General features: G+C 30.5%; 1 protein-coding gene and 1 long non-coding RNA gene across 2 annotated transcripts; one reads left to right on the top strand and one right to left on the bottom strand.

Moving 5' to 3' along the window:
• The first annotated feature begins 1,959 nt into the window (after positions 1 to 1,959).
• On the top strand, positions 1,960 to 4,756 carry LOC105149616 (uncharacterized). Its single transcript, XR_846615.2, has 3 exons — positions 1,960 to 2,159; positions 2,352 to 2,576; positions 2,851 to 4,756. It is a non-coding gene; the product is annotated as an uncharacterized LOC105149616 (long non-coding RNA).
• A 12,074-nt stretch (positions 4,757 to 16,830) lies between these two features.
• tap (basic helix-loop-helix neural transcription factor TAP) lies at positions 16,831 to 19,444 on the bottom strand. Its single transcript, XM_011062168.2, has 3 exons — positions 19,232 to 19,444; positions 18,774 to 18,971; positions 16,831 to 18,147 (listed from the first exon to the last, which is right to left on the bottom strand). The coding sequence occupies exons 1-3, from the start codon at positions 19,232 to 19,234 to the stop codon at positions 17,620 to 17,622; spliced, it is 729 nt and encodes a 242-aa protein (XP_011060470.2). The 5' UTR covers positions 19,235 to 19,444; the 3' UTR covers positions 16,831 to 17,619.
• Positions 19,445 to 25,977: the final 6,533 nt, after the last annotated feature.

Below are 25,977 nucleotides of genomic sequence, written 5' to 3'. Positions count from 1 at the left end.
AATTTTATGTATTATAAAAGAAAACTGTTTCTTTTTCTATAAAAGAAAATTTAAATTAAATGGTATCGCACATAAAAATTCAAACTTAAAACAAATTCTAATAAATCATTTTTAAAATATATTAATAATATTAATAACAAAAAATAATTAATATATTAATAATAATAAAACATTTAATATATTATTTATTTTTTAATAAAAAGATATTTAAAATTTTTATTATATGCTTCTACAATTTTCATTTGGAATTAACATGTAGTAAAACGTTTAGTTTATAATGGAGAACAAAAGATTAATTGTTTAAATTTTATTTTATCTCTATCTGTATTCATTTATGTATACGTGCTTAAATAGTTGTGCAAACTATTCAATAGAGTGAGCGTTCTAATTAAACTCTTTTGCAAACCGCTATGGGCGTATCACGTGCTGCAAACATTTACACATGACAGATTGCTCCAATATCCTCTGGCGATCCCATTCAATTGCGCTCAATCCATCGTCGTACTATTTTGTTTCCTCTGATCACAGTATTGTTGAATCATCAATCGGATCATTTTTGTGTACAATTTTAAAACAAGAATATCTCAGTTAAAAAAAGATTTATTTTAAACGTATATACACCTAAAAAAATATTTACATTATTGTGTGTGTTCTATACAATTGAAAGCAGAAATAAAAATCTTTTAATTATTATAGCCTTTTGTAGAAAACAAGAGATAAAATCATCATCTTGAAAAAACTATCGTAATGTAACATAAAGAATACAAAAGCACGCAGTATCAATTCTATAATATTTAATTAACATTCTTTTTTATTTTAAATTTATTAAGACCTTCCAAACGAAGATATTCTCTTACGCAAAGATTAATGATAATGCAGTTAAATACAAGCGTAAATAATTCAGAGTTAAAGAATATTCGCTCAAATATTAGTTACGCTTTCCAGTCGCTGTGATGCTAATTACTCTAATCGACGCGCCAAGTGCCACAAATAACAAACATGCCAGGCGAACAGACGACACGTGGCGGCCGCACGTGCGTGTGGCCGTGGTGTGAAACCGCCGAGATTAGCCAAGAATCTCTCATTCGACTATGATATCTCAATTACGCTCACTTTTACACGTTGCTCGTTTGACACGTGTCACCGTATTCGGGGTTGGTGATACCAACACGTGGCGAAGGCATTCGTTCGCGCTCACTCCTTGTTTCGTTCACATGCACGCAAGCCGCACGTGATCGCCGGCCGTTCATCGCGTTAACTTGAGATACCCGTTTAAAGAAGATCGATGGCGGATGCGATCAATGGACACGCGGTTGATAACGGTGGGAAATACAACGAAGGCGTGAAAAAGCGTGATGATTAATTGCGCCAGGTCATCTTCAAAATACTCTCACTACCTTATATATTTAATAAAGTATTTAAAAAATATGTTTGCTCGTAATCAAACATTGTACATGTTTAATTAGTGACATATTATTTACGCATATTTTTCTTTACCATTTCATTTCACAAAATTGATAAATTTTATTAAAATAAATTAATATTGCGGCGCGATGTGAATATTATATTATATAAGAACTGAACTCTTTGCAATGATGATTGAATAATTACAAATGAAATAATATTATTTCTTAGTCAGAAATAATTTGTCGACAAATATTAAATTGATACAAATATTAAATTGATACTGATTTAACATCGATGTTGATTTAATATCGACCGATCTATCATTTCTTGCTGGTTGACCGTTAAGTGAAACTATGGACGAGTTCAAGATGGCAAAGCAACTAGGCATGTTTACCGAACGATTGTACTTGTATATGATTGGTTGGATCTATAAGTAACAACCAATTATGTTTATTTGCTTGGCGAGCAGGCTAGCCGTTTTGTCAACTTGAACGCGCTCTATGTTTACATTCAAAGAGAATCCATGTTACTTCGACCTTTTCTGAGAATATTTATACGTAGCATACATTGTGTCGTATTTAGTGATTCAGATTCTGAGATACTGTACGGACATAATGGCAGATCACAAGAATATGCAAGAAAATTGGATTTTGCATAATAGGATACAATTTGTATCAAGTTTTTCGTACTAGTTTAATAGTGGAAATGCACTTAAATTGTCTTTATGGAATAGTCATCATTCATATTTAATTGTAAGTAATTGAAACAGCTGCAGGTATAGTGATATATATATATTTCAGACAAAGAGGAAGATAAATTTCAATATATCTGTTTGCGTTTCTTGCATTTCTTGCATTTATAATCTTCACTTTCTCTCTCTCTCTCTCTCTCTCTCTCTCTCTCTCTCCCTCTCTTTCTGATTTGTAAATTGTTTTTCTTTTTAGATACAACGAACAAAGATCATAAAATGGTATTAAAATGACACCTGATATGTATATTTGTAAAAAAAAATACGAACAATGTATGTGTTATCGTGATATACTGCGCAAATTAAATTATAAATCAAAATGCAAGATCTGCCATAACCCGAATATATTATTTTATTAGACTGGTACACATCTGCAAGCTGAAGGAAATCAAAAGACGACAATGGAAAATTTATGACAATGGTAAATTTATGAATATTAGTTCTTACCAAATTAGTTGTTACCAAATCGTTTAAATATGTATATATAACGAACATAGGGTACAGTGAGGTTTTTTGTTCGATTCTCGCGATAATGTTTATGTTTTTAAATTTCTAAATACATATTGAATATTTAAAGGTTGTACCAGTGTTCTCAAGGAGCAATCATAATTGTATAATGATAGTTATAAATATGTTACTGCAATATAATTTGAATTTTGATTATGTTGTAATGATTAATTAAATTTATATTCCAGTTTTTTAATTAATTAATCGTATGGACATTCGATTTCAATTCGGTTTCAACAGATATGAGTACATTTCAGTTTTGAATTTCAATAATTTCTGAAAACAACATCAATAGTCTTGATGCCTTAAATGAATTAGAATTGATGGACGAGCATATAAGCATTTTTGACGAAGGAAATATCAATTTTCCTAGAAACAAATAATTTTTAGGTTAATTAATTATTTTACTTGAACTAATATCGCAAATAAATAGATTCTTTTATTTCTTTATAACTATTATTTTATAATGTTTTGTAATATTTGCATTACATAATCGGAAAACTTATGTTAAATTTAACGTTTTATGTGTTTCAAATAGTCCATTCAAAATTTTTATGTTAATTGTAAGATAAGATAAATATGTTACAAAGTGTATGATACAAAGATATTACGTAAAATAAATTAATACAAAAAAACGTAACACTGACACAATTTGTAAGTAAATTGTAGATATTTTTTCAGTAAAATTAATATTTATTAAATTAACAGGTATTTTCATTCATTCGTTGTAGAATTTACGTTTTAAAATTTTATATTTAGGTACTTTACTTACTTATAAATTGTGTCACTTTGATTAATCTTGAACATCAATTTAATGCAAAATATTTAAATAATATAATCACATTATGTTAAATTAACACTCAAATATGTTAAAAATTCAATACAAACTTCAATAAGGACTTGAATGGACCATTTCTAGCACAAGTACAAAATGTTTTTTACTATATGTACAGCTGTAAATACTATAAATATTCAAGTAATATAATATTCAAATTATCTGAAATAATTAATTAAAAAAATTAAATTAAAAAAAATAAATAGTATGTAAGAATAAAAATAATATAATATAATATAATGTAATATTCTAATATATAATATAATGTATAAAATAAAATATAATATAATAATATTATAATTATATATATACAATATATATTATATTATATTATAATATTTAAATCCAGGTATCTAATTAATTAAATACCAGGTATAATATTGATTAGATAATTCGAACATTAATATTATAAGTACAAATTCTGGAAATTTATTATTTCAAGCTGTTATTTTAAGAATAGAACGCTAATTGTAAAACATAATTATCAACAAAATTATCTACAGTTAAGGATTCATATATTTTGTATAGTTTGTAGTTATATAGGATTTAGTTTAACCCTGGGACACATATCTTCCGAAAATTTCTTTTAAAAACACATATGAATCTGTGAGAAGATTTACATAATCAGGGCTAGACATGTATTTGAAATATTTTTATTTAAATCACAATATTTGTAATACAAGCATATTTTGTATTTTTTATTTCAGCGGAGCACATAAAAGTATTATTTCATATTAAAAATCGAAAGATTGAAAGTTTTTTGTAATCAAATCATATGATTGATTGTCAATCTTAGTATTTGGAATACGAAATACAAAATATTTTCAATCTATTATAATTAATATTAAAATAGAAAATATAATTACTTTTATATACTCCCATAAATACAAAATATAAAATACAATTGTCTTATAAATACTTTTTCAAATAAAAGTATTTCAAATACATGTTCAAGCTCTGTTTGTAACTTTGATAGGCTGTAACTTTGATTTAGATTAATATTTTTGGAATCTTTCTTTAGGTTGTAATGTCAAAAAGTTTTGTATTGTTAAGTTATAAAGTGAAATTTTTTATTTATTTGTGTATAGAGTAAGCAAAATTTTGATTAGGCCTGAGAGTTTATGTATGTTTTAAAGTTTCTTTAATTTATATATTGTATTTGCATTTTTTCAAAAGTTGACATATGATAAGTTATACATAGAATATAAATAATGTAAAATGAATTCATTATTTAATTATTAATAAAATAATATTTTTTAAAGATTGTGATGATTCATTTATTTATTACTTTATTAATTAAGAATATATAGGAATTTATATCATAATGGTTTGCATATTGAAAAAACATACTTCTTATTTATTAGATTAAATTTATTTTGACATTTTTTTATAATAAAAAATTATTTTATACGTAATATATTTTATAAATGAACGACATTTCATCCAAATCGATGCTTGCTTTCCATTGACATATGGATCAAGTTATTCGATATCCAAGTACCGAAATAACACCTATTCATCTATACGGTATTTTATTTAAATCCTATTCTTCTCTTTTTTGATAATTTTTTTAAAGCCACTCATATCGCCACGTGACACTTTGAAGCTGCAGATGAGCGGATTATTATTTTATCACTGTCTGGTTTTTTTTATCGAGCTACCCGTTATCTGCAGGCAATTCTTGATCAAATTGATACGCACTTTGTGGGCAAATATACGCATAGAGATGCACTATTACAGTTCTGGTTCCGCCACGTGACCGACACGTGTCGCGTGGGATAGTTTGCAAGGCAAAGGTAAAGTATGATATGATTCCAGGCAATTGGCTGAAAAAGATTATCGTATGATAACATGCATTTATCTCATAAGAGAACATTTTGAATAATATAAAAGTGTATAAATAAGCATTAAAAAAATACAAGTTTTAGACTATTTTTAATATTATAATATTAAGTCCATTTTTAAATATTGCATTTATCATTGTTGCACTTTTCTATTATAAAAATAAGAATATAAAAATACAATTATATTTCTTTTTTATGAAAGCTATTTTAAAATAAAAATAAAAGAATTAAAAAATTTAATGCTAAAAACAATTTACTAAAATATAAAAACAATTTTAATTTGAAGATATATAAATACGTCTTTTATATTACTTCTTCAGCGGAATTAAAAAAATCTTCACGTTTTTTTAAAAATAATTTCAAAGTTATGTAAAAACATTTAATATTTAATATGATCTTATTTCTTTAGGAATGGGTAAATGGGATAAAAATCTCGTTAAGCAGCTTAAATACCTTGAAATTACACGTTCGGTGGTTCACAAAGGTGGACGAGCACCCCCGTACACCGCATTCTAATCGATTCGACATGGTCGTCGTGACTTCAATTTTCCTGGGCACTGCGCTTCCCCCTCGCTTCGTACCACCGTGAAAAATGCGTAACTTGGTCCTTAACGTGTTAAAACCGTCTGCCGACTGCAAGTTGTCCCACGGAAGCTTTTTTTCCACCTTCCGGAAGCGGCGAACGATAAAAAAATTGAAATGTCGAGCGTGATACCGATTCGTTTCTTGCCAATCGTTTTCCGGAATAAAGACATATGTCGTATGTAAAGATTATGGCTTAAGGGACGGATATTTTTTTCTTCCTAATATTTCTGTAGAGAAATTATTAATAATAGATCATCGTAACAAATAAAAGCATTTTTTTTATCCTGAAATATTATGTTTGATTTCAATTTAATAAATGCGTAATTAAAAATATGAATTTCTTTGTAAACATAAGTATTTCTGTCTTAAATAATCTTGTAATAAAATTTCGTTATATGGTTTTACGAAGTTTAGTGATGAATGACGCCAATATTTTATAATAAGCGCCAGAGAATTCTTGAACCCTTAAATCGCTCTAAATAAACTCATCTGTTAAGCAAAGTGGCAGGTATCCAAGCGATCCAACCTCTCTTCTTTCAATCCTTTTAAATTCTTCGAGGACATAACGGTGACTTTCTGTATCTACTACCTATATGTATATTGTATATACAATGTTTCCTGCTTCCTTCATATCTCCGTTTGATGATTCATCCGTTACCCGGATGTGATATTGGTATTTAATAAGCTCTCACGAGGGGTATGCCGTCGGAAAGAAAAATAAGGAAATCCACCCTCTCATAACTTTCTTCTCTTCGACGCATCGGCTACGTTCTAAAGATCAAAAGGACCCGGCCGGATCGATATTTCCGAAAGTTGGGTAAATCGAAAGAGAATATCGCGCCCATCGAAGGATCCCGTCGAAAAGGGGAGGAATTGAGGGCTCAAGAGCGCGAAAATCCTTTCTCGGCAGCTTGCCTCAGATCTTCGCCGCGAAGTGGTGGGTTTCAAAGGACCGCGGCCCAGCCTGCTTCTTACGAAACAACCGTGAAATGGAGCACGCTTCACCAGGATTTCGGGGTGGCCCACGAAGCAGTGGTCAGAAGCGCTCGCTTCTCGAGGACGCACTAAACGGTCGTCGAAACGCGTGAGAAAGCCCGTATTCGCGTGAAAAAGGAGAGATTTATAAAATCCATAAGTCTTCAAACAGAGTTGCGTTAAAAAAATATATGTGATTGATAAAAATATAATCTTGGAATCTGCTTACTTTATTCCAAGAAGTTTTTGTAAATGCGATTTTTTTAGCTCTTTTATTTATAAAGAATTCAAACATATTATATATTTTATCGTATGTATAAAATATATGTCTTAAAAAATAGATTTTAATGGTCACATTTATAAATAATGTATTTTAAAAAGATTTATAAATATATAATATTTATAACTGAAACGCTGTTATTGCCATTTTTAATTTAAAAATTATTTAATTTTTTTATTTAATATAATTATGTCTAAATGCGTATATAATTATATGTAAAAATAAAGGATTTATTAGTATCTCTTATCCTTGCAGGAATGATGAGAGTAGACAGAGTCATCCAAGCGAGTAAAAGCTTTTTTGTCGATCCTTTAGTCAAGATGGATAACGGACGATTTAATTAACTTCTTGCTTACCGTCGTTGGACGGACGTGGATGAAATTTAAACTCGTTAGCAGATGATTCAATAAACGGATGGCCAACCGGACAAACCAAAGGACATTGTCCATCTTCTCTTATTACTTCAGTGAAAGCAATTAAAAAGCTAAAACGTGCTGAAGTGTTCAGCTTTGAAACGGATTGTTTTTTTTATAAAACAATTTAAGCTGTATAGTAATATTAGTAATAAATTATAGAGTAAAGAAATTAATAATCATTTTTTTCTTTTTTTCTTTTTTCTTTATATTTATACCATCTATCATAAAATTTTATTATTATCGAAATTATTTGAAACGTTGTTTGAGAGTTCTTTGAAAAAATCTAATTTAATATTGGCTAATTTAATACTTAAAATAAGTAATTAATTACTATCTTTTAGTATTAAATTTTGGTAAAAAAATATAATAATGTGAGAAGAGTGAATGACACGAAATATTAATGTCAAATGATCTGTCGTCACCCAAAAATCGATAATATACATACAACTAGATTTTTGTTATCGATTATGATAATTTTTAACTCGTCGCTTGCTTATAGCAGACAGTTATTATTCCGCGCACGGTGTGATTGTTATGAAATAATAATGTGCAGAGTAGCGTTGGCGGGAGCGAGAAAGGCGCAAAGGGGTGAAATACGTTGCTGGGGTTGAACGATCGCAATCAAAGCTCGAGCCGGTGTATATCAGGAGAGGGACACGTCACTTTTGTATTTCCGGCGGTGCTCAATATCCGTGACAGGATTTAGGTAAATAATGAACGATGATTAAAAGCCTGACGTTAATAAAAAAAGAAGTATCGAGAGTATATACTAGTATTTATCGCATCAAGCACACGGCTTTAAAACGAAATTTAAGAATAAACTTTAAATGAACAAATTGAAAATAAAATAAAAAATAATCTAAAAATATAAAAATAATTAAAAAATGCTAAAAAAATTTTACACTGCAACATTAGGAATGAAATCATTTTTAAAGCTAATATAGCAAATCTTGACATGTCATGTTATTTATTTTTATACTAATTGTTAAAATTATGTAAAAAATAGAATAAAAAGTTGTATATATTGATGTAAATTAAAAAAAATAATCCTCTCTCTATATATATAATATTTTCAGACTGATGAATAAAATTTACATAAAATGTACTCACGTTTATTACAATCCCCTGTTCTTTTTTAATTATCTTTTTGCGATTCTCGTAATTTGAATCTCCACCGGATCCGCTTCGTAATTCAAATAATGGCTGCGTGATAATGTCGCAATTAAATCGAAAGGCAATTGAACTAACAAAATTTAACTGATCGCTGTCGACCTCGTTAGAAGTTCCCTCGAGACTTGGAGGATGACCCACACGAAAGACTGGCGCGAAATTTTGCCTTCTCACCCCGCCCGCATAACTCATCGCATGAACTGCGCGAAGTGCATCAAAATAAGAACCACTGCCATTCGTACGTACGACATCAAAATACGGACAGATGGCTCGTTCGATCCCTTTGCTGGTGATGGTGAACGCATAGTGGCTGTAACGATGTTGCTGGTCGCGCACACATTAGCATTGTCGCATACAGGGTGTTCAAGAATTGTGCAACCCGGAAGTAATTGATGTCTTGATGGATAATTAAAAGAGCATATTTCTGAAAAATTTTATTTAATATAGCAATAAATTTCTTATACATTTCCAAATCCTTGGCTCTATATAGTTTCAGCTCCTACATTTTTCTGAGTGTATTGTTCCATAAAAGATATATATTTTTATTTTTATTAGGTCTTCAATTTGCGCTTTTAAAATAAAGTCTCCGTTTACAATGTTTTCATTTTATATCTTCTCGCATTTGTAAATCTCCTCGCTTCTCCCGTCGCATGATTCGAGAGATGCATGCTGCATGGAGCTCTTTCTGTCAATGATCTACTTCTTTTCGTGCCGTTAATTTCTCGAGCACCCTATATATGCAACGATTTTACTCCGAATTTGCTTCGTGTGGACAACGATGCACACACACACACACACACACACACACACATATACACACATACACATGAGCGCTAAACAATAGTTAAATCAGGACGAGGGGCGACTAAGGGCGCTGTGGGTGTTTAATGAGCTGCCAGCTAGTGACTGAAGGGGGATGACGAGGGGCCCCGCAGAGGGAGTCCCTGAATTCGGGATTTCGTGGTACCCGGCGTGGTGAGTGCGACGAGGATGGGGATCCATGTGGGGCACGAGTTACGACTACCACTTGACTGCTTATAGGACCAGCATCCGTGTAAAGTGTAGGAATAACATTGAATATATTTAAAAAGATCTCCACGCGCAATACATTTTCGCCATTTTCAATTTTCACCGTCTGATAAGATTGACAATGACATTGCGTGTCACCCGAACAGAAAAATAATTAATTCTGAATTTTTAAATAAATATGGAACAACTTTATCGACGTTTGATTCAATAAGATTGAGTAAGTGCATGTTAGACTAATTTCCTTTATCGGGAATCTCTTGACGCAAACAACTTGCGATTAATGCATTTGAAACGTTTCTTTTCTTTAGTAACATCTTCATGCTATTTTACTTGCGTGTCGACCAGATTTTATGCTCAACTGATCGTTGATTTCTAGCTGTTGCTTCGCTATTGAACAAAACAACGTTCCCGTGAAATAAAACTAGTAGCTTCTTTCTATTGAATCTCCTCTTTGAAAGAGCCTATATATGATATTAAATTACTAATTTGCTAGCAATAGTTAGCGATTTCAAAATGAAGGGCTGCACTTGGTTACTATATTAAGTTACTATTTGCGGATGATTTGAACAGTTAGGGAAAACCGTTCAGCGGTTCAATAATTATCCATGAAAAGGAAACTCTATCCATCATCTGTACAGGTAAATCTTTTAAAGACCAATTCCAAATCAAATACAGTGCATCGTGTAACTGTAAATAGTCGCTATGGAAACAGATAAGTTATACTAAATATTCCCATTAGAGTATATTTGATAATAATTCATATAATAATTTTAATGACGTTCATTATCATTAATCATCATTATTAAATTGTTTGTCAATTTAATTTGTCATATTGTATTTAGCTTCAGCTTATAACTATTTTTTAGGACAAACTAGAATAAAGCCTTCATTTATTTGTGTTAAATGTTCCTTGATCTTGTTTATCATTGTTATAAGAAATGCTAAAAATTTTAATTACGTCGATATTAATTTGTATAATTTTTTTATATATTTATATTCATCATGTGTTTTATATTTTAGGTTATAATTAGCACGAAAATATAAACATTAGATATAGATAACATTAGATAGATGCATTAATTAACTCTTAATTTAATTAATGTTGATATTTCAAATTGATGATAATATATTGTCAAGTCAAGCGCGAGTAAAATAAATATACATTTGTTTCTTTGAATGAGTTTACTAAGCCCTATTTTAGCAGGATTTAAATAGACTGTCTTTTTCTATGAGCCCCTCCGATTCGAATAAAACTCACGCAGATAGGAGACGAGAGATCAAACATACTTTCAGCGCGTGTGTAATCCTGCATAATCTCGATCCTACCAGTCCAATAAAACGCGGTGCTTCGAACTTGCTTCACAATGATGCTAAATCAATGATTTGTCCGACGAGGCTTTGGAGCAAACTTAATCCCGGTTTTACATGTGATTAAAGAGCGGAGTGAGAAAGTGTACCAAAACGGCCATTGCAAAAATGTACTGTTTGTTATCTAAATTTGAGTAATACTGTAAACAGCCAAATACATAGTAATATAAAAAAAAAACAATTTTGCTAAAGTATTAAAAAATGTGGCTAGATACAGAAAACAATTTTGTTAAAAAATTAAAATTATGTAGGACGTTGAAGCATAATGTAATGAACGATGCAAAAAGTTTTGGCATTCTAACAACCAACTTGTATACTATATAATTATTTTGATAATTTAACAAAATTATTTTTATATTTATATCTAGCTAAAAATTTTTAGATACTTTAACAAAATCGTCCTCTCAAAATTTAAACAAATTTGAATTATATCTTTATCCTACGTAGTATCTATCTTCTAAATCTTCGCCATTTATAATTCGCTAATTTATTAAGCATCCATCGATGTCATCGTTATTATTGACAGACGTGATACGTCTCGCCGATGTCCGGCATCGAGATTCACGGGTGGCAATCGTACTGATCTGCGATCGGCCTCTCGCGACCGACAGCCTCACTGTTAAACCTAAAGCAGCGACCCACGTCACTCCGGGATGAATGCCTGGCTGGGTCGGGCATTCTTCAAGTAAATTATAGTCTTGAATGGGTGGCGCGGCAGGGGGTTGGTTGGCACGCGCACCACTGGGGTACACCTGCCCCCCGTAGACATCTGTCCCCCTGTGCGTTTAGCGCTGGAGTCAAACTATGGGGTACGTATGCGCGCACATAGGTGAATATGTTTGTACGTATGTATGTGGCGTGGCAATACCCTCCCCCCTTTTTCTCCTTCTCTCTTTCTCATCACGAATCCCTGTCATTGACTTGACGTTTTGCGAAACCGTCAATTTTCGCGACACCGATAATTATATGAATGATTCTGAATAACGAATAACGTTTCCGAAATTGTTTTCTCAAAAAAATTGACTATATAAAATATACACAATATAATATATAATATATAATATATTATGTAAAATATATAATATACAGGATATTATATATTTTATATAATATATTATAATTATATACTATTAGGTGTTGGAATTAATTCGTAGCGTTTTTTAATGAAAGAATGTTATTTATTTCACATGAGCATTAAAAAATACATTAATGAAAGTACTTCCCATCACTTGTAAAACGCTACGAATTAATTCCAACACCTAATATATATTATACATCATATTATATATTATATGTTATATATTCCTCCAAATTTACATAATTAATCAATAATTTATATAATAAATGCTTCAACCGCAGAAAAATTAATCGCAATTAATTTTTCTAGTCATCTCGACTTGTCAATCTTAGCAACGCTAATGCATAAACGCACAATAATCCATACATGCTTTATTCCGCGGCGTTTCCGATTTATCCGACAACGCATCACGCGAGATGAGGGTGCGCACATTAATCCGTGGTCCATTCTAATTAATTTCGTAAATCTCGGGGATAAGAGAGGGACCGATCAGCGGTAGATCAAATAAGGCTTTCCATATTTTAACACGAGCGAATCACCGCGAATAGAGAAAGCGTGGCGTGTCAGAGCCGATCGCACAACGCGGTAGCATAACTGGTATTGTTATCGTAGTTTACCACAAAGGCCTGCAAATGCCGGCTTGCAATGGAAAACCGACTACCCTGCACACGACGCGTCTAAACAGATGCGGAAATATGATGAATTTTCCTCCAGCGTATGAGTACACGTGTTTGTACGCCTGCAAATAAGTACATCGAAGCCTCAGAGAGATTCCAAGAAAAAGCATTGAAATAAAAATAAATCTTTGTTTTTAAGAGATTGTTTTATAAAAAAAGATATGTATTGCAGTATCCAAAATTGATTCCACTACATTAACGATTTAAGATTTATTATGGGAACTGATTTTCTGTCGTTCATTTTTCTTTTTTAAAGATTAAAATCGTCTCTCTACATTTAAAGAAAAAGGCACATAGTAACTATTATGTATAGACATAGTAGATTATATTTTCTAAATTTTCTGAAGTGAAATCTGCATAAAGAATGAAAATTGAGTCAGTCTTGAGAAAGAGTGGTTCAATTTTCGATCAATTTTCAAGAGATTTTACTCTTCAGAGATTCATTAAAAAAATTTTAGAGAGTAATTATACAAATTTTATGCAGAATTATACAATATATAGTTAAATAAACTATTTTATAGTTATTGCAAATAAATAAATCTGAATGGGGTGTAAGTACTAATAAATTATAAGTATTAATAAATTATATAATTGCACAAATAACATGAGTCATAATATTTTATGCCACTAGGAGTGGCATCGAAGGATTAATTATATAAATATACAGTTTTTGATATTTTAACAGTTTAATTTATTCATTTATAAGTTCCTTCGAATATATATTTCCCGCTTAATAATTACACATCTATAATAATGTGATCATTCAGACACTGCAGAATTAATCCATGCAGTTTCTATCGAGAATGATACGTTTATCAATTCGTGAAGCGAATTAAATCTCCAACGCAGGGACAAATCGCGTTCATAAAGCTTCGGTCTTCAAAGGCTACGGCCATTAATCTTCGATTAAGTGCTCAACGATCGGTCAAGGTAATTTCACGAGTTTTCCTGAATTAGGAAAGACCGTCTCACCCTCCTGATGACCGTGGCCCGGTATCCATGCTTCATTCCCTTCGTTACCGTGCCGCTTTCTTTCTTTCCATGAGGGGAACCACCGTCTCTCTGTCAGCCACCAGTATGTCACCGTACAGACCAGCGCGTCAGTACAATGAGGGCCAACTCTAGCGATCGATATGTGCACTCGACGGAAACGACTCAACGGAAGGTCGATCGAAATGAAATCACTATGTCCGCGACTTCACGATGCGCAAAAAAAAAGAACAAAAAATATCATATGTTCGAACAATAACATAAGTCATTACGAATTTGATCCGTCAATCTCACTTGCATCTACACCCACAAGTTGATATATATTTTGGAAGAAAGATGTCTCGTTTTTGCGAAATGTGGAATGAACGATTAAAATTATATTCCTACGAAAAGAATGGTTTTCCTGGAGTATCTAGATTTAGCTAGATACAAATCTGAAAATAATTGTTGGACTATCAAAATAATTATGTAGGACGCTTAAGTATGATGAACAATATTGAAAAAAAATTTTAATATTCTAGCAACCATCTTGAGCGTCATACATAATTATTTTAAAGTCATTTTTAGATCTATATCTAGCTGAATTTTTAAATACTTCAATAAAATTGTTTTTTCCGTATATAAATAATAATTAATGACAAAAATTTGTTTAGTGAAAAAGTAATTGATACATGAAAATGATGTGATAACTTTTAATAATATAATAACATTCTGTGGTATTAAAAAATTTTATTATTTATGATATTTGATATTCAGTATTGTTAAAAAAAAGTGCATCCAATTCTTTCCCAAAGAAATATTCATTTTTTGGATATGTTTATAAATTTATATCGAATTTAAATATTTTAAATTTACTTTGACAGAAAATAGGATCATTTCTCTTCATTGACTTATCGATCTGATTTCAAATTATAATTATAATTATTTATTTCCAAGTTAATCAACAAGAATTTCTAACTGAAGTTCCAATATATTTTTTGAAAAACATTCTGCAACAAAGGTAACAAAGTAAGCGGTGGAACTGTTTGTCGCGCCTGTTTATACATTATTATCTATTTTTTTTTAAGTTACTAGGTATGTGAATGGAATGTAAGCTCTCGGCAAAAACTAATTGAACCCCCCAAAATCCAACACCTTTATGGATGCTGGCCGTCTGTCATGTGCTATGCACACATTGATATATTGTCCGCATAATGGCGCCATTGAGGCATTACTATTATTGGCGAGATTTGGGGAAACGTTCGAGCGTGCTAACGGATTCGTTGCAGCTTGCACGCTGTTTGCAAATAGATCTTGTATAGGAAATTATTGTTCACACAGCAGTAGTTTTGATGAATCAGTTCGTCTGCATTAGCAATACGAGAATACGTTCTTTGAACTTTATTTGAATAAGAGTTAAACTTTAACATCTGATTTAAAAATAATTAAAATAATAGTAATAGTTAATAGCCTTAATTTTTGAAATTCAAATCAAAGAAGAAAATGTTATTTTTCCGTTTGTATAAAATAATTTTTAAAAACTTAATAAGATAATTTGACAAAAAAAAAATATAATTATAATAAATATATAATTAAAAGATTAAATATATAATCAATAAAAATGAGATAATAAGGAATAAATATATGATGTAATTTCTAATTGAAAAATCTATCGCAATAGTTAATCATAAATCAATATTATTACAATGAACGGGTAGATCTCGCAAGTGAAGTGAAATTTTCTCAAGGACTAGACAGGAAAATATTATCCTTCCATTTTGAACGCTCCGAAGAACTGTTTTGACAGATCTTCCGTTGCCATTTACTCCGTTTGATCGAACGATCGATTTTACTTATTTATTTTGCTAACACTTGGCCGTCACGCTATAAGGGGATGCCTACTTGCTCTCGTTATGCAAATTGCTTTCTTTATAAAAATGTTTTTGCATAATAATGAACGAATGTTATTCAAATTAATGCAATAAAATTTGTGTACAACCACGGAAAATTATTGCAAAAATCTATTTTTACGTTAGTTATTATAAAAATGTTATTTTATTATTGTATATCATTGTATTAATTATGTCTTTATTTTAATCGATTACAGAGCATTTTTATCTCGTTCTTAAAATAAAAAAAATTGTTAATATACATCATTTAAAATAAATTTTACACCTTATTTATGCTTATAATGTATTGCTCGTTATTTTATTCAAAATATTATAACATAAATAACGAGAACAAATAACAAGTAATTGAAGCTATGAAATTGTATAAGAATAATGAGAGAACTTATTTGAAGATCACCAGCTAATTGTGAAAATTGGTTATTCAATACTCACATTGATTCAGTCGAATCATTGTCATCTTTTACATGTAATCTCACGGATTACATGGGTAGATTTAACTTCAGACACGATCTGATACATCTGCTCTGCAGTGGTTTCAATGCAGGACGCGTGTCCTGGCACGTGCCTGTCCATTCTCAAGTCACTATTCCATTCCTATAAAGTGGATCAGAGCATTTCGTTGGGAGAACAGGGTTTATAAATTGCGACTTCTGTAAGTATCCTAATTTTGATCTTTCAATCTTTCATAAAATAATAAAAAATAGTGACATAATAGTAAAGTATATAAACAATGTTACATTTTTTTTATAGATTAAATTGTATATATGAAATTAAAATCAAAACTTTTTTTACTTTAAAATTTTATACATAATTCTATACATAAATGTATTATAATTAATAACATGTAAATAGATGTAATTAACACGTATATATAGATAGAAAAAATGGCTCGACACGAAATTTAGGTAAAATATGTAATTTTATTTATCAGATATAAATTATATACAATATATTCCCTGAATCAGTAGTTGCGTATTAAAATAAGAGCACTGATTGGCATTTCATATATATATATATATATATATATATATATATATATATATATATATTTTTTTTTTTTTTAACTTAAAAGCTCATATATAAATATACCTTAAGATATGCTGAACAAAAATGAGATCGAGCGTTCGAGATCAACTAAAAATATTGCTGACTAGAACAAAAGGAACGCAGTTAGTATGGTATTTAAAATAAATCCATTATTAATTATCTATAATTAATGGTAAATCCAACATTTTTTCTTCTTTTCCGCATTATGAAATGTTAAATTAAACTTCTAATATTAGTATAAAAAAAGCTCTTGAAATAATTTTGAAATAAAAGCGTCAAATCTTGGATTTACATATTATATTAAAAAAATATTATTTTTGTTTTAATTATATACTTCACCATCTTTCTGATGATTAGCAAAAAATACTTATTGAAGATAAAAGCAGAAGAAAAAGTTGAAGAATCATTCTAATCGACTTACATTGTAAGTAAAAGCGATACTCTTTCCGAATAAAATATTCTCTCTTATAAAGTAGATAACGATAATTATAGCACAGTCCTTTCTTTTTACAATCACGTCAGCTCTTTGGAAAAAAAAAACACTCTTCATCGAGTTACACTCTTCATTGAGTTATACTCAATTTCTTTCTTTGAATAATTTTTTTGATTAAGTTTTCCAGGACATAATCGTTCTTGTATCTTTTCCATTATTTGTATTAAGATAGAGAGATTGAGCTGAATCTTATGAGTAAAGATAATCAACGCTGAAAAAACCAGCTCATTTAACCAGCCCATTTTTAAACCATTAAATAAAATTTATCTGCATTTTGACATCTAAAGACACTGGTACATGTTGTGATGAGGCATGTGATGATGAGATGGCGGTGTTAGCTGAGGACGATGAATCTGATACATCCTCTGGTCGTAGCAAGGTTGATACTGCATCGGTGGACTCACGCTTTGATCGCTGTAGCAATCATATTCCTGCCATTCTGGCGCGACGAATCGTTCCTGAGGTGGATACGGGAAACTCGCGGTATGTTGAGGTCCGAGCCTCTTCTGGGCCGCGACCGCGCAGCTTCCAGTTGACGAGGTGATCATGTTGCCGTTCTCAGTAATACTGACGGTAACATTGCCGACGTTCACCGTGATCTCACCGCTGTCAGCGTTGCCCAGAGTCTGTGACAGCGCCCAGATATAGTTATGAGCAAAACGGAGAGTCTCGATCTTAGTGAGCTTCGTGTCCTCGGGAAAGGTCGGCAGGGCCATCCTCAGACGTTCCAGGGCGTCGTTCAGAGTATGCATTCTGTGACGCTCGCGGTCGTTTGCCTTTATTCGCCGGTTTCTCTTTAATCTGAGCACCTGTTTGCAGAAGGGATATTGTGAGAAGGAATCTTTCCGGAAAACCTATTCTGAAAGAGTGAGCTTAGAAAAGCAAGCAGACAGATAAATAAAACCTCTAATTGGATTGACCATCACAAGTAAAAAAATTAAAAGAAACATAAATAGAATTTAATTTTTCTTTTTTAAAGAATTTTAATTTCTTTTGCAAAAAATTAGTGTCTACATCTAAGCCACTCTCCCGTCTCTCAACTTAATTATTAAGTCAAATATATTAAGTCAAAAAATTCAATAGACTTTCGTATTAAACCGTTACAATTCCATTTAAATTTTATTATTAAAAACAAAAAAAATTTAAAATAATTTGCACTAAAGAGCAGAAGCGAAGAAGAAAGGCTAAAAGTTAAAAGAACTGAATGCAGAAAACTGAAAAGCATTTAAAAGAAATTCAATGAATTAATTAAAACTATTTTATCATAATAATATCTAAAAAATATTTGAATATTTAAATTGTATTTTAAATTAACTTTTAAATTTTTGTTGTTTAGAAAACTTTTGAAAAATTGTATTTAGTGCGTAAAAATTTTAGATAAATTAAATTTTTTATAGATAGATTAAATATTGAGAGCACTCATTGATTTATATACCTGCGTGGGACTTTTGCAACGAGTGTTTCGCGTTTTTTTGCGCTTCACTTCTTTAGCTGGAGGGAAGAGAGTATCAGGTGGTATTTCGTGTTTTGGCGATTCGAAGCTAACATCGAAACCAGAATCTGAGGAGCTCGAGAGTTCGTCGAAGCCACCCTCGCTGCAGAATGAGTACTCTGACGACATTGCTGTATCTTGCTGTAACGCAAAGCAATGAAACAATTTTCACACTTCTGCTTTTGTATCTTCTGCACGTATATAAATTATTATAATCAAGATATTTATTTAAAAAAATAAAATATTTTTAAAAATATATTTTTTATTTAATTGTATTTTAGTTCTTAGTTTTTAAAATTTCTAAATTAAATTACACCTTTTAGAATCTCGGAGAAGGATTTTAACGCGCTTTTTTTTATCGAGCTGTTTAAAAAAATTTTGCAGAATACATTTTCACGTACCATGTCAAAATCCAAACTTGTGGTTTGCCAAATATTTTCAACTTTTAGTAAATTAGAAGCAAAACGAATTTCCCGAAATGACACACAACACAGAAAGAGCACTCTTGGAAAGTAAGAATGAACATTAATAGAAATTCATATTCACGTAACGGCGATTGGAACGAGAAAATAAGAATTCACCGACGAGCGGACTAGGCGGGGTACAATTTGGTACTGTGCATGTGGCAAAGGGCTCTTAGAACATATATACCGTCCCGGGGGTATTTCGTCCCCTCCATGAAGTCTGGGCCACTGTAAGGCTCTATGGGGCACCGAGAGAGTTCACCCCATAATCACCATAGAGGGGTACGTCTAGCGTTCTCCCCGCTTCGCCTCGTGTATGCATTAGACGCGTGCCACGGCGATGTAGCCGCCTTGTTAGAAGATTAGAGGTTTTTAGGACGATTACACCGCTTGAGATTATCGTATATAAACGTTTCTTGTAGAATTTACAATCAATTCTCGAATGCGTTTTTCTACACTTGCGTGTAAAAAATACACATTTACATATTATAAAGAAAGACAAAATTAAATTTTACATGCTGATAAGATTCTTAAAGAAAAATTATAAGCTTTTAATAAACCATAATTTCTCTGTTATTTATAAATGCTTAAAAATATTTTTTTATTTCTAAGTTGAAAATTATTTTAAAAATTATTTATCAAGAATAAATATTTTAACACTTTTCATCATTAATGGTGCAAAGAAAAAATTGTATAAATATTATTAATAATTATTATGCTCTCTGTAATGTTTAGATACTTTTGAATACCGCCTGTCCGTAAGGTATAACGGGTCAACCATAAACAGGCGTTTTCCATCTTGGAAATGAGTGTAAGGTGTTTTAAAAAAATTATTGTGTTTTAAGAAAATATAATCTTTTGTATATTAATAAATTACGTAATTTAATTATCTATATAAATTATATTAATCTCATGTATAAATATTTTAATATTACAATATTTTACATATTAATATTTTCAATTGAATATCATTTGCATAAGAAATAATATATATAATGGATAATTATGTTTTTATTACTTACAATATTTCCTCGTGAAAGTTCGCAGTCTTGTGGTTATCTAATACTCATGTACAATGTATGGCTGAAAATAAGTTGCAGCTAATCTAATAAAATCAACGGTGACCATATGTCACATACACTAATCAGCTGATAATGTCAGATATATCGCTATAGAAACCAGTACCGCGTTAACGGAATACAAAAAAGAATTTCAACGAGCAAAACTACGAAACACAAGAATTGATTTTTTTTATTATAATAACTACTTTATTGTTTCTTTTGCGAATTACAAATCTTGATTATTTTCTCCTATAAGAATCCTTTAAAAAAAAATAACTCATTTATTTCATTTCTATTTTATTAAAATTATAATTATTAGGCTAGCGAGAGTTAGAGAAATAGTATGTTAAAAATAAATAATAAAAATATGTAAACAACAATCGCGCGCTTATTATGCAACTTTATTAAACAAATATCTTGTTTTAATGTGAAAAAAGCATGCGATGCCTATTGCCTAGTAAGTGAGTGTATTCAAAAGTGTATCTTGTGCACTTAATACTGCAGGATATGAGTTTGTGCAGGGATCAAAAAAACGAAGATAAAGGTGTTAACAAATGTGATTCGTGGAGTTTTAACTTCTTCAATCATGTTAACTCAAATTCAATCAATGTTTGTTATATTGAATAATTATTTATATTTCATATTTCAGTTATTATTAAAAATACGAATATAATTTATTATAAAATATTCCTTTTATTTTATAAAAATTTAAATTAGTCATTAGGTTCAGTTATTTTCAGACGTTACGTAATTTTTATTATGTTAACTTTTACTATTCGCTTTTCATTTTTTTGTCGTAAGAAGTGTGTTTTACTCAAGCGTGTTCAAACTTCACAGTGCATTTGCAATTTTTTGTCTTTACATTTATCTTGTCTTTACATTGATACTGCAGAACATTAACTTAATATAGAAACAATAATTTACGGTATCATTAAATTTTATCATGCAGGATTTTGGAACGTTCCGGAATTACTGTTTTATGTATTATCACGTGGTACTAGCAAACTCCGAGATTTGATTCCTGATCGCGCGCGATTCTACGGTAAATAATATAAGACCGGAACCTATACACTTCGGGAACGAAAAATGTCAAGAACACGTGTCGTCTGTTTGCACGGATCATGTTATCGAAGGATATTCACGTACATTCTAAGTGCACTGTCAATAATTTGTTCTACCGAAACAAACAAAATCCACCTTCTGGTGATGATTATGTTGAATTTTTAACTTCAAGTCTGATATTTGTGGTAAATCACGTGCGAATTGATCAGATAGCAACATATGTTACTGGAGGGACGATTATAAATGTTTCTCGCTTGTTTGTGCAATTTCCAAGCACGGAAAGTTACACGAGAAAAATTCGAGACATCGAAAGGTTTGTCGAATGAATGCCTTTTTCGTTAGAGTTGCATTGAGAGAATTCTGACCTACAATTACAATGTAAAATTTTAATAATCAAATTTTTATAGTCTAACAAATTATCTTAGAATCTTTACACTCATATTTGTTAAGATATTATAAAAAGAAAAAATTAAATATTAAACCTTTAGAAATAACTTATATCCAAGAATAACTTATATCCAAAGACAGCTTTATTATCAAAAATATAAAAAAATCCTGGATTCTTTAGTTTCTTGATTACGAATTGAACGTTATAAAAATGTGCTGAAACAATTACGAATCCTATAAAATTAAGGGAGAAAAATGAGAGAAAAATCTAATTATGAAAGAAGTTAAATTATCTTGTAGAGACAAAAATGTAAAAAAAGTTAAATCCTCAAATTTTTATTGTTGCAAATACGATTATATCCATCAGTTATATTGAATAAAAATGACGAATATTTTGTCCCAAAATCTGCTAAAATCCTTCTTTTCTACAGCTGCAAAACTAGTCAAAATCATTCTATTTTAATAAATAGAAATTTTATTTTTTATATTATACACATTTTGTTAGCTAAAACTATAAATTTTTCTAATTATATTATATTATATTATAGATATATTGTACATTATACATTGTATAATGTACATATTTGACGAAGAAAATTAATTTTTTAATAGTAATTTTTAAATATCTTCTAATAATTTCACATATTTTCTAACAATATTTTATTGGTCATTTTCGGATCTTTAAATCACATATGTAGACGCAGGTGGAATTAAACCCGAATCGACAGATTGCGAGTCAATCGCACCGAGTGGTAAGCTACTCGACGACCCATTCGATTATTTCTTAAACGATATACAAAAACACACGTCCAATTTGAAGCGTGTCCTTTATAATCTTTGTAAATAATTGAGTTAAATAATTAAATTTAGTTTATATCAAGATCAGAAAATTCGTATTTATTATCGTATATTTTAATATTGATGTTTAATGAAAATTTTTGTATTTGAATAACCAGTTTATTCTGAGCTTTAAATAGTATTTGAATCTAAGCATTCGGTTTTGTATAAGAATCTTTGATTTGGTATTACCCGATCTAAGATACTGTGTGGATATAATTACAGATAATACACAAATTTTTCGGAAGTCTGAGATGTGGAAATATTTTACTAAAACAGACAATAAAATAAAACGTAATGCAAAAATCGGATTTTTCAAAAATAATGGTGAGAGTACAGTTCGTGTTCACAAAATTGATGTCAAAGTTGATCGAAGCATCTATATTTTAATGATCAATGATTCAATGATCTGACTACATAGAATACGAAAACTTTTTACAACATTGTCTATCATGTTTAAGAATCCTACGTACCTATTATAGTTTCCAATATTAATCGATTAATAAATAATTTATTCATTAAAAAGTGCACTACTTTATCTGTATCGCGTGAGCTTCGATATAATTGCAAGATATTTTCCCAAAATTTACGTTGGGAAATTGCTTAGATCATCACAAAATCGCTGTTCAAACACTCGATTGCAATCTGATAATGAATTGCAATAGCACGTGAATTGCGACTTTCGTCGCACGTCGTAACGTTCTTGCGCTAAATTTCTCTTATGCCATAAACGGAAGATAGAACGTTTATGTGAGGTTATTACGGCACCGCTCGATCAATTTGCATAATTATAACGTTCCTAAGTAATTTTCCGGACGCATCGTGTGTTTATGAGCGTTGCACCTTATAAAAGTACATCGACCGGCTTAGCACAGATCCATCTTGAACGTATCTCACGCCATTCTTTCGAACGTATTGCAACGGTTCAACACGTGCTATTTTTTTTGCATATAAGAGGAAAGATTCATATTCCGCTAGTTTCTTTTTTGCAGATTGAACTTAAATCAGAAATGCAAGCGTATGAATAGTCATTTCTAATGTATTTTTGATAAATACGACTCCGTTGTCCAAAATCATTTATTATTTCATAATTTTGAGAAAAATAATGTTAAAGAGATAGAAAATGATGACTTCTAGGGTTTTCAGGACGTTGCAGCACCGACATCAATTTTTTTTCCTAATTTTAAGATGTCACTTTTCTATCAAAGTAGTAATATTTTATTATATAATTTATTTATTTATTTTATTATATAAAAGCAAAAATTATTATTGTTAATAATTTATTGTTGTTCAAAAAAATTGATTTATTGTTGTTAAAAAAATACATGTTCCGCAAAGTACACAAAAAATGCCTTATATTTATGACGATTTTAACAGACATTTTTTCTGCAACACTATTTGCGCACCCTTTGAAACATAGAGAGGCCCAACCCTTTTCACACTTTGAAAATTCGTAGTATCGATAAAAGGTCGCCGTGAAATCGATGCCGTTGCAGACACATGTTCGATCGGCCGGCGGAAATATTGGAAATTACACGAAAGATTTGTCCCATAGGCGTGCAGAATTGAAAATCAAATAAAAAAAGGGGCGTATAGAGGTACGTCGATCGCATTCGCCCGAAACTGTCAAGCCAGAAAAAAGGGTTCGACTGCGATAAAGGCGATTCGCTCTAATTGGATAATTTATCGGCAAAGTGCAATCAACGAAATTGCGCCAACTGGTTCCGCAGGTAACTGTGAAATATTTTTGCGAAATAGGGAAGAGAGAAACCTTTGTGAAGCTATTTCTTCAAATTCTTTAAATAGAAATTTAGAATGAGCTATTTTTTAGTAAATAAAAGATTTATTTAATAATATTTCTAAATATATAAATATTATAAATATTGGTATATTAGTAATAATGTTTAATTATAATATTATTATAGATTTATTTCGCTATATAATTAAACGACTAGTATATGTATCGTACTATATTAATACGAGGAAAGTTGAACAGATTTGTTACAGCATATCAAGGAGCTCATAAATAAACAGAAAGCGTGCAAATCACATGAATACAGTTCGAAAGTGGTTCCGGAAAGTAATTCACGTTTTTTATACAATTGATCAGTTATTGGTTGATTCTACTTACTATTAGAGAAATTGTTGTTGAAACTGATGGAATAATAAATTGAGTTAAATAATGATTTATTCTAGGACATGTTTATACATAAAAAGAATAATTTTGTTGAAAAATTTAAAATTTTGCTCAATATAAATTTGAAAATAATTTTGTTGAATAATTTTGATGGTTCGACAAAATAATTTTTATAGATCGATATTTAGTTAAATTTTATTAGGTGTTGGAATTAATTCGTAGCGTTTTTAATGAAAGAATGTTATTTATTTCACATGAGCATTAAAAAATACATTAATGAAAGTACTTCCCATCACTTGTAAAACGCTACGAATTAATTCCAACACCTAATAAATCTGTCAACAAAATAGTATAGAATTACTTATATCATTAGTTCGTGTTTTTGTTCATTATATTTGAAATTGCTTTAATGTGTAAGTAAATATAAAAGAAATTCGAATCCGCAATTCAAAAAATTCTCTTCAAATCTTTTGAAATACGAAGACATCGTAATTATGAATTTCTTTCTTATACCAAACTATTGAATTATTTATACGAATTCATGCGCTTGAAAATAAAGGTGCATACTATCACTTTTTGCTACTTTTCGTAATCATTACAACAGGGATGGTTCGGCCTCTCGAAATCGCGATCCTTCATGCGATCGCGATTATTACGCTAGAGGAAAATGGCGATTCGAAAGGTTTCTCGCGTGTGAGAGGCACGTGAGAAGTGGGTTATCTAACTGACAACACCCTATGCTTCATGTAGTTCACGAGAGTTTTCCCATAAGTCGTAACAGGACACAAACGAGTTGCAAAAACAGAGAGATGGGGAAAAAGAGAGAAAGAGAGAAGGAGGAAGGAATTGCGTCGAGAGATGATACTTATGCCAACAGACACAATCTCTCTCACGACGCGATATGTTCTCTTTCTCCTTCTCCTAGTCTTACTAACATATAATTTATTATCGTACAAATATTGCGTTTGCGCGTTACGTATCTTCTAGATTTCTGCAGCCTGAGATTCGCCATTATGCTGAGGAATTTAAAATATGGGAAAACATAGAGAATTAACTTATTTCTTGGATTCTTCTTAATTCTTTGCCGTGAGCCATCTCTAATTTATACGCTTAATTATAGTATATAAACGATGAGATCTGTGTAATTGTGTAATGTATAATTGACACATAAAGTGGTTAGATATAAATAAGTTAATCTG

This window comes from Acromyrmex echinatior, chromosome 12 (genome assembly GCF_024713525.1).
Source record: "Acromyrmex echinatior isolate Ae372 chromosome 12, ASM2471352v2, whole genome shotgun sequence".
Classification (NCBI taxonomy): domain Eukaryota; kingdom Metazoa; phylum Arthropoda; class Insecta; order Hymenoptera; family Formicidae; genus Acromyrmex; species Acromyrmex echinatior.
The sequence above is the reverse complement of the archived record's forward strand: the minus strand, read 5'-3'. Positions and strand labels throughout refer to the sequence as shown.